The following is a 13,156-nucleotide window of genomic DNA, read 5'->3' as shown; positions in this document are numbered from 1 at the left end:
CTGTTTCCGATGTGATAGTAAAGCAGAAAAAATGAAGGGACACATACAGCACAAAAGTGTACAGGCCGACCTTTTCTGTTGACTGACAGAGACCGCCAACAGTTAAAGAGGGTCATAATGTGTAATAGGCAGACATCTATCCAGACCATCACACAGGATCCATTGCAAGTACTATGACAGTTAGGCGGGACGCGAGAAAACTTGGATTTCATGGTCGAGCGGATGCTCATAAGCCACACATCATGTCGGTAAATGCCAAATGACGCCTCGCTTGGTGTAAGGGGAGTAAACATTGGTCGATTGAACAGTGGAAAAACCTTGTGTGGAGTGACAGATCACAGTACACAATGTGGCGACCCGATGGCAGGGTGTTGGTATGGCGAACGCCCGGTGAACGTCATCTGCCAGCGTGTGTAGTGCCAACAGTAAAATTCTGAGGCAGTGGTGTTCTTCATGGAGGGGTCTTGCACCCCTTGTTATGCATGGCACTATCACAGCACAGGCCTACATTGAAGTTTTAAGCACCTTCTTGCTTCCCACTGTTGAAGAGCAATTCGGGGCTGGTGATTGCATCTTTCAACACAATCGAGCACCTGTTCATAATGCACGGCCTGTGGTGGAGTGGTTACACGACAATAACATCCCTGTAATGGACTGGCCTGCACAGTGTCCTGACCTGAACCCTATAGAACACTTATGGGATGTTTTGGAACGCCGACTTCGTGCCAAGGCTCACCTACCAATGTCGATACCTCTACTCAGGGCAGCACTCCATGAAGAATGGGCTTGCCATTCCCCAAGAAACCTTCCAGCACCTGAATGGATATATGCCTGCGAGAGTGGAAGCTGTCAACATGGCTAAGGGTGGGCCAACACCATATTGAATTTCAGCATTACCGATGGAGGGAGCCATGAACTTTTAAGTCATTTTCAGCCAGGTGTCCGGATACTTTTGATCATGTAGTGTAGGTAAACTTCCTGAAAAGAAGATAACAACTTCTATCACTGTTGGAAAGATTCTAATTTGTCTACAATATTAATTATGGTCTCTTAACTTGACAGAGCCACTGCACATTCTGCCATGAGTCAGTACCTCCACTCCACTAGATGTACTGATCACAGCTGTCCAGTTCAGTGGCCACCGAAGTCCCTATCTCTTAGTACATCTAACGTCTGCCTGTGAATATGGAGGGAAACATAGTCACATGATTGTTTGCATTATATATATTGATGCTTTAGGAAAGAAAAATGGATATTCTTCCAAATGACCAACACAAATTGTCTGGTACAAATGTTTACACGTGGTTATATTTTTATGTGTAAGGAATATGATAGATTTCTATGCTGCTCAATACAAACATAATTAAGTTCATGTATCTCTGACTATTGTCAAGTGCACCAGCTTCAACTGAATATTTGAATTCCATATAGTACGTGAATGGATGACAAAGTCATTATTAAAAACATCTTATGTCACCATGGCACTTGAAAGTGAAAGTGTTTACCAAAACCATGCCAATCTGCATGCACTAAGGCAGTATTATCCTTGCCAAGAAATTAAAGTGAGTGTTCAGTGCTTCTCACTTTCGTAATACCTGCAACACCGTCATGTCTCACAAGACCATTTAGTGACAGCATATCACCAGACACTTCCAGTTGTGAAGCTGTTAGTGATATGAGATGAAAGGTGGTTAAGACACTGATATTGAAATGAATGCTTCATTTGTGAAAAACGGTAATATTATGGTACTCATACTAATACTGCTCTTGAACATTATTACAACACTGACTGCTGTGAAAAAGTGATCGCTGCTGGATAAAATACACCATAAATTACGAGTTTAGTGGCCTGCGTTGGTCAACAGAAATAAAGTTTACAAAATGGAATTTTCTTTCTAGTGTGTTTATAGCATTTTTTGTAGTGAGACAGTTCACCAATTAAGCTGTTTTCCAAAATGACTTTTTGTTTGTTTAGGCCAAAATAAACTCCTCACTTCAATTTTCATTGATTTATGAGTGACGTGTACTGCATTTTGGTTAGACTTCTCTTTAGTCACATTATTAACATCTGACATTTCCTTATCAAGTATGACATTTCATTACCGTGACATCTTAAATGTTACAATATAACAGACAATGATTGAATGTTACACCCAAATTAAACAATGTATGACTTTTTGTCTATTCCATTAAAGTATATGATATGAGGATATTCTAGTGTGGTTTGTAGAATAAAAATTCTGGATTTTGTAGCCACATGGCAACTGGTAGATACACAGACAGAATGTTCATCCCTGTTCACAGCCTATTAAAGACCACAAGTATCTTTAATACTTGTGATCAAGGGAATAAAACTAGATTTACCTATAAAAAAAAAAAATCACATCTACGCCACTGAACTGACCCGCTCCCTTCCACAGCAGCCTTTGCACTCAAGCAGTGACAAACCAATGAAAACCAACATTTAATTTTAATCAGCCTAAAATGAGAGGTGGTTGAAAACATGGCAGCAACCAATTTACTGTAGCTAATGGAGAAACAAAGTTATTTTATTTTGATACAGATGCAGTGATCTATTTTAGCAAATATAGCTGCTTTTTAGAGCAGTTGATTCTTCAATTAGTTATTAATTAACATAATTCTTTAACAAATAATTGTTAATGACATTAAGAGATCTGATTTTGAAGTTTCCATAATTCTATTATTGTACATTTACATTATAGTCACATTATTATGACTACTTGGTTTCATCCAGAGTAGTAGCCATTTGCAAGACACAGCAGCTATATGAGCTAAAAGTGAATCAATCACATGTTGACAGAACAGTCCATGGATGTACTGCCACTTCTCACTATAAAATGGGCACAATATTTCCACGAGCAACCCTGTCGCTATCATCAGGTGCACCGACGAAGTGACCTCATGAGGACATGCAGCTGAGTTATATCCACTGCCCCTGGGTCTCTGGAGTAGCGTTCCATACATCATCCGTGCCCAAAGTTGCATGCCTGTGGCAGCAGCTGTGGAGATGGTATCAGCGGCGTGGCTGTTTGTACTCCACCCACCTCTCAAGTCATCTCATTGTGTCTTCTGAAAAACTTCTTGTTCTCTCTAATCATAATGAGAGTGGGTTCCCAGGCCTTACTGAGAAAGTAGCTGCAGTCACAATTTTACCAGTTTGTTCTTGTCATTTATTTTGGTGGCTTATTTTATGAACTGTCCCAATATTTCAAACAATAGAAAATCCAGGAGGGAATGTAACAATATTAGAGAAGGAAAGTTGCTACACATCATATAGTGGAGATGCTGTGTCGCAGATAGGCACAACAAAAAGATTTTCACATTTAAAGCTTTTGGCCAATGGCCTTTGTCAACAACACACACACACACACACACTCATGCAAACGCAACTCACACACGTCCTATGAGTTGCGTGTGTGTGTGTGTGTGTGTGTGTGTGTGTGTGTGTGTGTGTGTGTCTATTGTTGACAAAGGCCATTGGCCAAAAGCTTCAAGTGTGAAGATTCTCACAATTATAGCTTTCGGCCATTAAGGTCTTTATCAACAACACACACACACACACACACACACACACACACACACGTGCACGCAGTGTGAGTGCATGTGTCTATTGTTGACAAAGACCTTAATGGCTGAAAGCTATAATTGTGAGAATCTTTTTGTTGTGCCTATCTGCAACTCAGCATCTCCGCTTTATGGTGAGTCTCAATATTTGGTTCTTCATGCCAAAATCTCCAGATTCCATAGTGTATATTTCAGATAAACAGTGCTCTGCAACTGCCAATTTGTTAGGCTGTAGTAAACAGGTATGCCACTGATGTTCACAGCAGCAGCCTTCAACTGTGTTGATCATTTGACCTATATACAATACAGTGTCAATTACCCAAACTAATTGGGGGGGAGGGGGGGAGGGGGGAGGGGACATGGGTGTTCGGAAAACTAGTTTATTCCCATAATCTGACTCTATACTTTTGTTTACCAAATTACCAATAAAAACAACATATATTTATAACATAATCTCTTATTATGAGAACAATACTACAGCCTAATAAACAGAAAATATGTGCTATAAATGCATTTTGCATGTACATTACATATGCATAAAATTAAATCTTAAAAAAGTCCTTAAGTTTGGTCTGTCTAAGCAAGCATCCCCACTTATGAGCAGTTAAGTAACATCACTTTCTTCAGGACAGGTATCTGATGCTGGTCACTTTCATCTTGAACTTCAAACCATCTACGGCAGCAGCTAAAAATGTAAATGCTTCACAAGCAGCCAGTATATTGTATTCTTCATCTACAGGACCACCAGTTGTTGAGATGGTGGCCACAGTAGCTTTATCAGTGATCAAGTTTACAATTTTGCTATCTTGCATGATTTGGTTCCTTGGCTCTACACTGTTGACACTCATCAATTCTTTACTGTCTTCTTCATTACATTCAAGACAACTGAGTTCTTTCAGCATATTGAGCACTTCAGACATATCAAAAATGGTTCAAATGGCTCTGAGCACTATGCGACTTAACTTCTGAGGTCATCAGTCGCCTAGAAATTAGAACTAATTAAACCTAACTAACCTAAGGACATCACACACATCCATGACCGAGGCAGGATTTGAACCTGCGACCGTAGTGGTCGCTCAGCTCTAGATTGTAGCACCTAGAACCGCAAGGCCACTCCAGCCAGCAGACATATCAGTCTGTTTGTTATTTTCCACCCGGCCCCTTTGCACGGCACCCTGTAGTGCTGACCACTCAGCTATTAGGGTGGACTCTGCTGCTGATGAATCAGCAGACAGTTGTTCTCCTTGTATTTATATCACAAGTTCACTTTACCCGGCAAAGTTGATACAAGCGATTGTAACAGAGTGCCAATGATTACTATTGTTGGTCACTCAGCATTTCTGCAGTGTAGGGGGTGGGGAGAGCTGACTGTAGCGGAGGGAGGGCGGCACATGTGAGAAAGTAACAGTTCTGTTAAGCGATCGTTTGGTTGACCGACGTTCAAATAATTGACACTACTGTATTGCTTCCCACATTGGCAAGGGTTTGGTACATCCTTGCCTTAAAGAGCATGAGATCATGCTTTACACTCTCTAGCAGTGGTCTAGTTTTACTTAGGAGATTGGGGGAGGAGACCAAACTGTGAGGTCATCGGTCTTTCTTACTTAGGAGACAAAAGACTGTTGTAACTTTGTGTTGTCTGAGAATCTGTCCAATTTTCTCTGATAAAGTGCCAATATACGGAAGAAAGGCTACAGAAACTTCTTTTCCTAATTCTTCTTCTTGTCTGTAGATTATGCAGTTGTTGTGGAGTGTAAGGCTAGTTAAATCCGCAACTCAGGGCAGACGTCTTTCTGGAACACCATTTTCTGATTATCTGTTTCTCATGGGAGGCTTTGTGATGGGGTATGAGCTATTAGTACCAGTGTCTTGAGCACTTCATCCCTCTGCACCAGATGGTGGCACGTATCTGCATGCAGATATAATTCCGTGTGTGTGTCTCCTTTTGCTAAATTCTGTGGCCCAACGTGCCATCTATTCTTCCAACCTGGATACCCAGAATTGGGATCACTCCATCAACCTTTACTTTCATCATAAATCTGATGTTACAATGTTTCTAATGTGCAACCAGGTAACGACTCAAGGCATTTGAGGGCAGAGAATTACTTTGAAGTCTTCCAGCTCTGTACAGATACTTACAGCAATGTTCTTATCTTGCTGACACGCCCCACACTCTCCAATCAAACACATGTAAAAGCGAAAAGGCTCTTAAAGGATAAATTCATTACTAATGGTGTGAAGAGTGGATTCTACATCACATAATGGACCTTGACAATGCCGCAAATAGTGGCTTTCTGAACAATTTTTTGCCTTTTAGTTAACACACTTAACAACAGCACATCAATTATAAAATTAGTACTGCAATAAGGACCACATTTAGGATCTGAAGAACACTAGGCTGAATACATGATGTGTGCCGAACCAGGGCAATGTTTACGATACATAACATGCAAAACATAGCATTTCAGAGAAATTTTCAAATTAAAAGCCTATTACACAATCTTCAAGGTTTATTATTTATGAAACTTTACTGTGAAATTGTATAATTTAGTTAATTTCTGAGATTAGAAATGAAAGGAACTGAAGTAAGTATAGTATTCAACACTATTTATTAACATAGTTATGAACAACTATATTTTTTAAAAGGAAAACAAGAAGTGAGATTCATGTCCTGGCAAACATTAGTGTAACAGTTTTAAAGTAACATATTTTAACTAGAGTAAACTAGTAGTAATATAATTATTATGACAAAAATGTTTCTTATAAAAATACCATCTTAACTCTTTTTAAAAACACATTTGGTTTGAATTGTTCACGGTGGCTGCATGTCCCTGCTACGGTGTCATGAGTCAGTAAGGTACTGTCAGATACTATGAATTTTAAAGTATCTTTTACATTTCTAATGATAACTTGTTAATGAATGAAGTTACCTTAAAGTTTTTTTTTTTTTTTGTTTTTTTTTTTTTTTTTTGTTTTGAGAGAGAGAGAGAGAGAGAGAGAGAGAGAGAGAGAGAGAGAGAGAGAGAGAAAAGGAGTCCATGTTTGGGTGTAGAACAGTACGGAAGAAATTGATTTTTTACAGAACCAACCTCACATAAAACTGCCAAAATTCGGGTAACCACTTTTTTTTTCCAAAGTGTTAGAGACTTTTCAAATTGGAGTGCCACACATTTGACAGTGTACCAGTGGGAATTAGGTGAGAGGAAATGTGATATCATAAGTGAATGTTAACTTAATTCATATCTCTGTCCACTGAGTAATTTAGCTGAATAAGCCCATACAAAACAGTTATGTCTATGTCTTTTTTAATTATAAGAGGGTCTGCACTACAGTATTAAAACAAAATTTTTATTTTAAATTTCTGTAGTGCAGGCCTCCTTGTGGTGTAAGCCCCTACGCTGCAGCCTCGGTAGCCTGTGCATAAATATAGCCCTCACAGCAATACATTTCTTCATAACAACCTATGGTTGTTCTTGACAACAAAATAATATTTACTCAAATGCTAGCAGGACATGGATACCTCTAAAATCATAACAAAAGAGAAGCTATCAAACCCACATTGAGGCTAGTACCGCTGTTAATGCACATTGGCAATGAATTTGGAATGTTGGCAGTCAGAGGGGGAGTAGATTGAGCAGGTTGGTATATGGTGGTGAGGAGGGTACATTTATCCTCTGTTCACCTTTAAAAGATGTCATGCACCATTAGTTTATTGTAGCATAAAACGGGCTCTATAGACAGTAATTAGAAATATTATGAGCACAGAGATGTCATGATTTTCTGTCATGTGATACAACAACCAAGCAATATCATGTATTCAATAATTTCTGACATGAGGTACAATTCACACAACTGGTTTTACATATGTTTTACACATAAATTAAAATAAAAATGTAAAGCATATTAAATTTTTGCTTTATACTGCTCAGTTAAGTCATAAAGAAAAGTTGCCAATACAACTGTTCAAACACAGGACAATAAAATTGGTTTTTAGATTTCTGAAATTGCAAGTGACAACTCTGCCACAGGTTAAAAATAAATGGCATGGCTGGTATTGTATTAGGCAGCTATGATAGACAAAAAAGAAAGTTGCTGTCTCAACCAAAATAACATGTGTATGGATACTGTGCTTTACAGCCACATGTTGCTCTGGCATGTTGAGTTATTTTACCTATCTTCAACATATTATGACCATAAATGGAGGAATATTAATTTCTGAATTAGTTTTGAATCTCTTAAAGTTACACAGGTTACTCACACTGACTGATGTATTCAAAAGTGCATTAGCCGCATCTACAACAGCAGGGTTGACTGGTGGTGGGGGCTTAACTGGTCTTGATCTGTCAATAAATCTCAACCTAAAGAAAAATAATGTACATCATCATGACAGAACAATCAATGCTTCATTAAGAATAAACACAGCAAAGTATCATCAATTATTGACTTTTTATAGAGAGCAACTATGATCATACAGCATTAATTACTTAGAATGGAAATGAATTAAAAGAAATGACGACTAGGTTTGAACATCCTGTCAGACAGATCTGCTCAAGCCCAGATAGGGCAAGGACAAGGGAAGAAAATTGGTTGTGTCCTTTTTCTAGAATCCATCTCAACACTCACCTGAACAGATTTTGCAGAGCCACAATAAACCTATACTTATATGGTTGCAAGCGAATTCAAACACCACTCTTTTACAATGTAAGTCCAGTGTCTTAACCACTGCACAACACAACTTGGCAGTTGAGTTAAAGGTAGCTCCTAGTTTGCTGAGAGAACACTCCAGAGCTCATGAATTCCCAATAAACATTCTTTAATAAATAAGGTAACAGAGAATTTTAATTTTCTAAATGATGAAAGCACATTTGAAAATTACTGTGTAGAATTTGCTGGTCACAATATTCTAATGATTTCAATACATAGAATCCCAGACAAAGAAATAACTAAGCTATCTCTTTTTAAACCCAGGAGTGTCTTATGTAAACTCACAAAAGATAAAACAGAAGGATTATGATAGGTGCCAATTTTAACATAAACTTAATAAATGCATTCAGTGAATACAAAGAATTTAGTGATATGATTCAATTATACGATTTCAAGTTAAACTTCACATAATTCACAATAGAGAAAGTGTGAACTGCAACATGTACAGATATCATTCTGACAAATTATACATTTGATTATACAAGAAAGTTCTGCTTTAATTTATGGATCTCTGACAATATTGTATTAGTGGTGGCTGAGGCATTACGAAAATGTGCATCAAATGACACTTCAACAAAGAATATATGAACCTCCTGAAAGACTTTTGCAAAATATTTCTCCCTATAATCTGCCATAAAAATGGCAAGCAAACTGGCACTGGCATACAAGTGTCAAGTTCTTGAAAAAGGCAATCACACAATGAACGAAAAAGCAATACAAATGCAAACTTTATAAATTGTACCTACAAAGTTATAAATATAACTATAAAGTTCAAATGAGAAGGGTGGTAAAGTTGGCAAAAGAAATTACACACAAAAGATTCATTCTGAACCACGCATCAAAAAATCAAAAGCATTATGGTCAGTTATAAAATTTGAACTTAGTATCATAGTTGGGAATCCATACATCTCCAAAACTAAGTTCAGTAACACCACCATTATAAATCCCCCAAAAATATAAGAATATCAATGATGTTTTTAAAAAAATAAATGAATAAAAATCACATGCTGATGTAAGTGGGTACCTAGGCAATGCACATCCCTTTGGTTTAGATCAAGATAACAGTAGGGCACTATCTAAATTTGAAATAATGACACCTAAAGTAGTAGAAAAGTATATTTTAAAAAATTTAAATTTTATATGTTTATATCATGAAATAGACAGCAACTAAGCACGATGTTTAAAATTCATCTGTATGTGATGAAATACCTGCTACAGTAATTAAAGGTGTTTCTAGTATATCATCAGGAATCAGATGCACTAAAGTATGCAGCAGTACAGCTGCTCTTCAAGAGAGGCTAAGAGTGAGATGTAGGAAACAAACAGTAAATCTTCTCTCAATCAGTATGTTAAAGCAATTATATGAGGAATAGGAAAAATTAATCAAGAGAAACATCTACCCCCAGCAACAGCACAAATAATAAACCAATTATACCAAAAGAAAGAGTAACCATTATTATCAAACAAACAACTTTAACAAAGTGTTTGAAAACACTGCTGCAACCCAGATCCAAAATTTCATACAAAAATTTATCACCACACTAAATCAGTTTGATTTATAGAAAGGCAAGGCTACAATGTGTGTCATCAAGAAATTTATACAAACAATGTGATTATACTGATTATCTTTGGACAAGTCTCAAAAGATCACAGAAAGTTTCTGTGACCTTACAAAGGGATATGGCTCTGTGAATCACTGCCTACAGCTCCATAAATTACATAGATTTGTCATCTATGACTGTGCTTTGAAATGGTTTAAATCATATTTAACACACTCAAAGCAAAGGGCAGCTGTCACACCATGCAAAGGAATTATATTTCACACTGGAAAGTTATTTCACAAGCAGTTCCATTTCAGTTACAATCCTGTTCTAATGTACATAGTTTATCTGCCCTTAAATATAACTTCACACTCAGTTTTATTTTCAGATGGTACATCTGTATTCACTGAAAGTGAAACTATGGAACAAAAACCCTAAACAGATTAAAACATTGGTTTGATCTAAATGGATTAAAGTTAAACAAGTCAAAGACTAAACTAACGTAATTTCAAACCAAACCGTCAAAGTAACTCGCAAATTACCCATAAAAATCAGAACATAAGGAAGCAGATTCCACCAAATTCCTGGGAACACATTTAAGGAAAAAAATTATTGTAATCTTCACATAAACTACTTGGCAATCTAGTTAAACATTTTTGCATTTTCAATCCCCCATGAACCATGGACCTTGCCGTTAGTGGGGAGGCTTGTGTGCCTCAGCGATACAGATAGCTGTACCATACGTGCAACCACAATGTAGGGGTATCTGTTGAGTGGCCAGACAAACATGTGGTTCCTGAAGAGGGGCAGCAGCCTTTTCAGTAGTTGCAGGAGCAACAGTCTGGATGATTGACTGATCTGGCCTTGTAACATTAACCAAATTGGCCTTATTGTACTGGTACTGCAAATGGCTGAAAGAATGGGGAAACTACAGCTATAATTTTTACCGAGGGCATACGGCTTTACTATACGATTATACGATGATGGTTTCCTCTTGGGTAAAATATTCCGGAGGTAAAATAGTCTCCCATTTGGATCTCCAGGCGGGGACTACTCAGCAGGACGTTGTTATCAGGAGAAATGAAACTGGTGTTCTATGGATCGGAGTGTGGAATGTCAGGTCCCTTAATCAGACAGGTTGGTTAGAAAATTTAAAAAGGGAAATGGATAGGTTAAAGTCAGATATAATGGGAATTAGTGAATTTTGATGGCAGGAGGATCAAGACTTCTGGTCAGGTGAATACAGTGTTATAAATACATAATCAAATAGGGGTAATGCAGGAGTAGGTTTAATAATGAATAAAAAAAAAAAATAGGAACATGGGTAAGCTGCTACCAACAGCATAGTGAACACATTATTGTAGCAAAGATCGACACAAAGCCCATGCCTACCACAGTAGTACAAGTTTATGTGCCAACTAGCTCCGCAGATGAAGAAGAGATTGAGGAAATGTATAATGAGATAAAAGAAATCATTCAGATAGTGAAAGGTGATGAAAATTTAATAGTCATGGGGGGCTGTAATTCGATAGTAGGAAAACAAAGAGAAGGAAAAGTAGTAGGTGAATATGGAATGGGGTTAAGGAATGAAAGAGGAAGCCGCCTGGTAGAATTTTGCACAGAGCATAATTTAATCATAGCTAACACTTGGTTTAATAATCATGAAAGAATGTTGTACACATGGATGAGGCCTGGTGACACTGGCAGGTTTCAGATAGATTGTATGAAGGTAAGAAAGAGATTTAGGAACCAGGTTTTAAATTGTAAGACACTTCCAGGGGTAGATGTGGATTCTGACCACAATATATTGGTTATTAACTATAGATTAAAACTGAAGAAACTGCAAAAAGGCGGGAATTTAAGGAGATGGGACTGGATAAACTGAAAGAGCCAAAGGTTGTAGAGAGTTTCAGAGTGGGAATTAGGGAACGATTGACAAGAACAGGGGAATGAAATACAGTAGAAGGAGAATGGGTAGCTTTGAGAGATGAAATAGTGAAGGCAGCAGAGAATGAAGTAGGGAAAAAGACAAGGGCTAGCCGAAATCCTTGGGTAACAGAAGAAATATTTAATTTAATTGATGAAAAGAGAAATATAAAAACACAGTAAATGAAACAGGCAAAGAGGAATACAAATGTCTCAAAAATGAGATCAAAGGGAAGTGCAAAATGGCTAAGCAGGGATGGCTAGAGGACAAATGTAAGGATGTAGAGGCATATATCACTAGAGGGTATGATAGATATTGTCTACAGGAAAATTAAAGTGACCTTTGGAGAGAAGAGAACCACTTGGATGAATATCGAGAGCTCAGATGGAAAACCAGTTCTAAGCAAAAAAGGGAAAGCAGAAAGGTGGAAGGAGTATGTAGAGGGTCTATACAAGGGCAATGTACTTGAGGGCAATATTATGGAAATGGAAGAGGATGTAGGTGAAGATGACATGGGAGATATGATACTGCATAAGAATTTGACAGAGCACTGAAAGACCTAAGTCGAAACAAGGCCTCGAGAGTAGACAACATTCCATTAGAACTACTGATAGCCTTGGGAGAGCCAGCCCTGACAAAACTCTACCATTTGGTGAGCAAGATGTATGAGACAGGCGAAATACCCTCAGACTTCAAGAAGAAAATAATAATTCCAATCCCAAAGAAGTGTTGACACGGCTGCAAAATACTGACACAAATTCTTTACAGATGAATGGAAAAATTGGTAGAAGCTGTCCTTGGGGAAGATCAGTTTGGATTCCGTAGAAATGTTGGAACACATGAGTCAATACAGACTCAACGAATTATCTTAGAAGGTAGATTAAGGAAAAGCAAACCTACATTTCTAGCATTTGTAGACTCAGAGAAAGCTTTTGACAACATTGACTAGAATACTCTCTTTCAAATTCTGAAGGTGGCAGGGTTCAAATACAGGGAGTGAAATGCTATTTACAAATTGTGCAGTTATAAGTTGAGGGGCATGAAATGGAAGCAGTGGTTGAGAAGGGAGTGAGACAGGTTTGTAGCCTATCCCCATTGTTATTCAATCTGTATATTGAGCAAGCAGTAAAGGAAACAAAGGAAAAATTTGGTGTAGGAATTAAAATCCATGGAGAAGAAATAAAAACTTTGAGGTTTGCTGATGACACAGTAATTCTGTCAGACACAGCAAAGGACCTGGAAGAGCAGTTGAACAGAATGGACAGTGCGTTGAAAGGAGGATATAAGATGAACATCAACAAAAGAAAAAGGAGGACAATGGAATGTAATCTAATTAAATCTGGTGATGCTGAGGGAATTAGATTAGGAAATGAGTCTCTTAAAGTAGTAGATTAGTTTT

At 37.7% G+C, this 13,156-nt stretch overlaps 1 protein-coding gene across 5 annotated transcripts in view; it reads right to left on the bottom strand.

Moving 5' to 3' along the window:
• LOC126248141 (RNA-binding protein Ro60-like) overlaps positions 1 to 13,156 on the bottom strand; it is a 139,012-nt gene that overhangs the window by 36,610 nt on the left and 89,246 nt on the right. For all 5 annotated transcript variants that reach the window (XM_049948839.1, XM_049948840.1, XM_049948837.1 and 2 more), the window contains one exon: positions 7,844 to 7,943. In XM_049948839.1, the coding sequence (XP_049804796.1) occupies positions 7,844 to 7,943 (100 nt within the window). The remainder of the gene's footprint in view (positions 1 to 7,843; positions 7,944 to 13,156) is intronic.

Source organism: Schistocerca nitens, chromosome 3 (genome assembly GCF_023898315.1).
Source record: "Schistocerca nitens isolate TAMUIC-IGC-003100 chromosome 3, iqSchNite1.1, whole genome shotgun sequence".
NCBI lineage: Eukaryota > Metazoa > Arthropoda > Insecta > Orthoptera > Acrididae > Schistocerca > Schistocerca nitens.
Note: the sequence above shows the minus strand (reverse complement) of the source record. Positions and strands in the feature narration are given on the sequence as shown.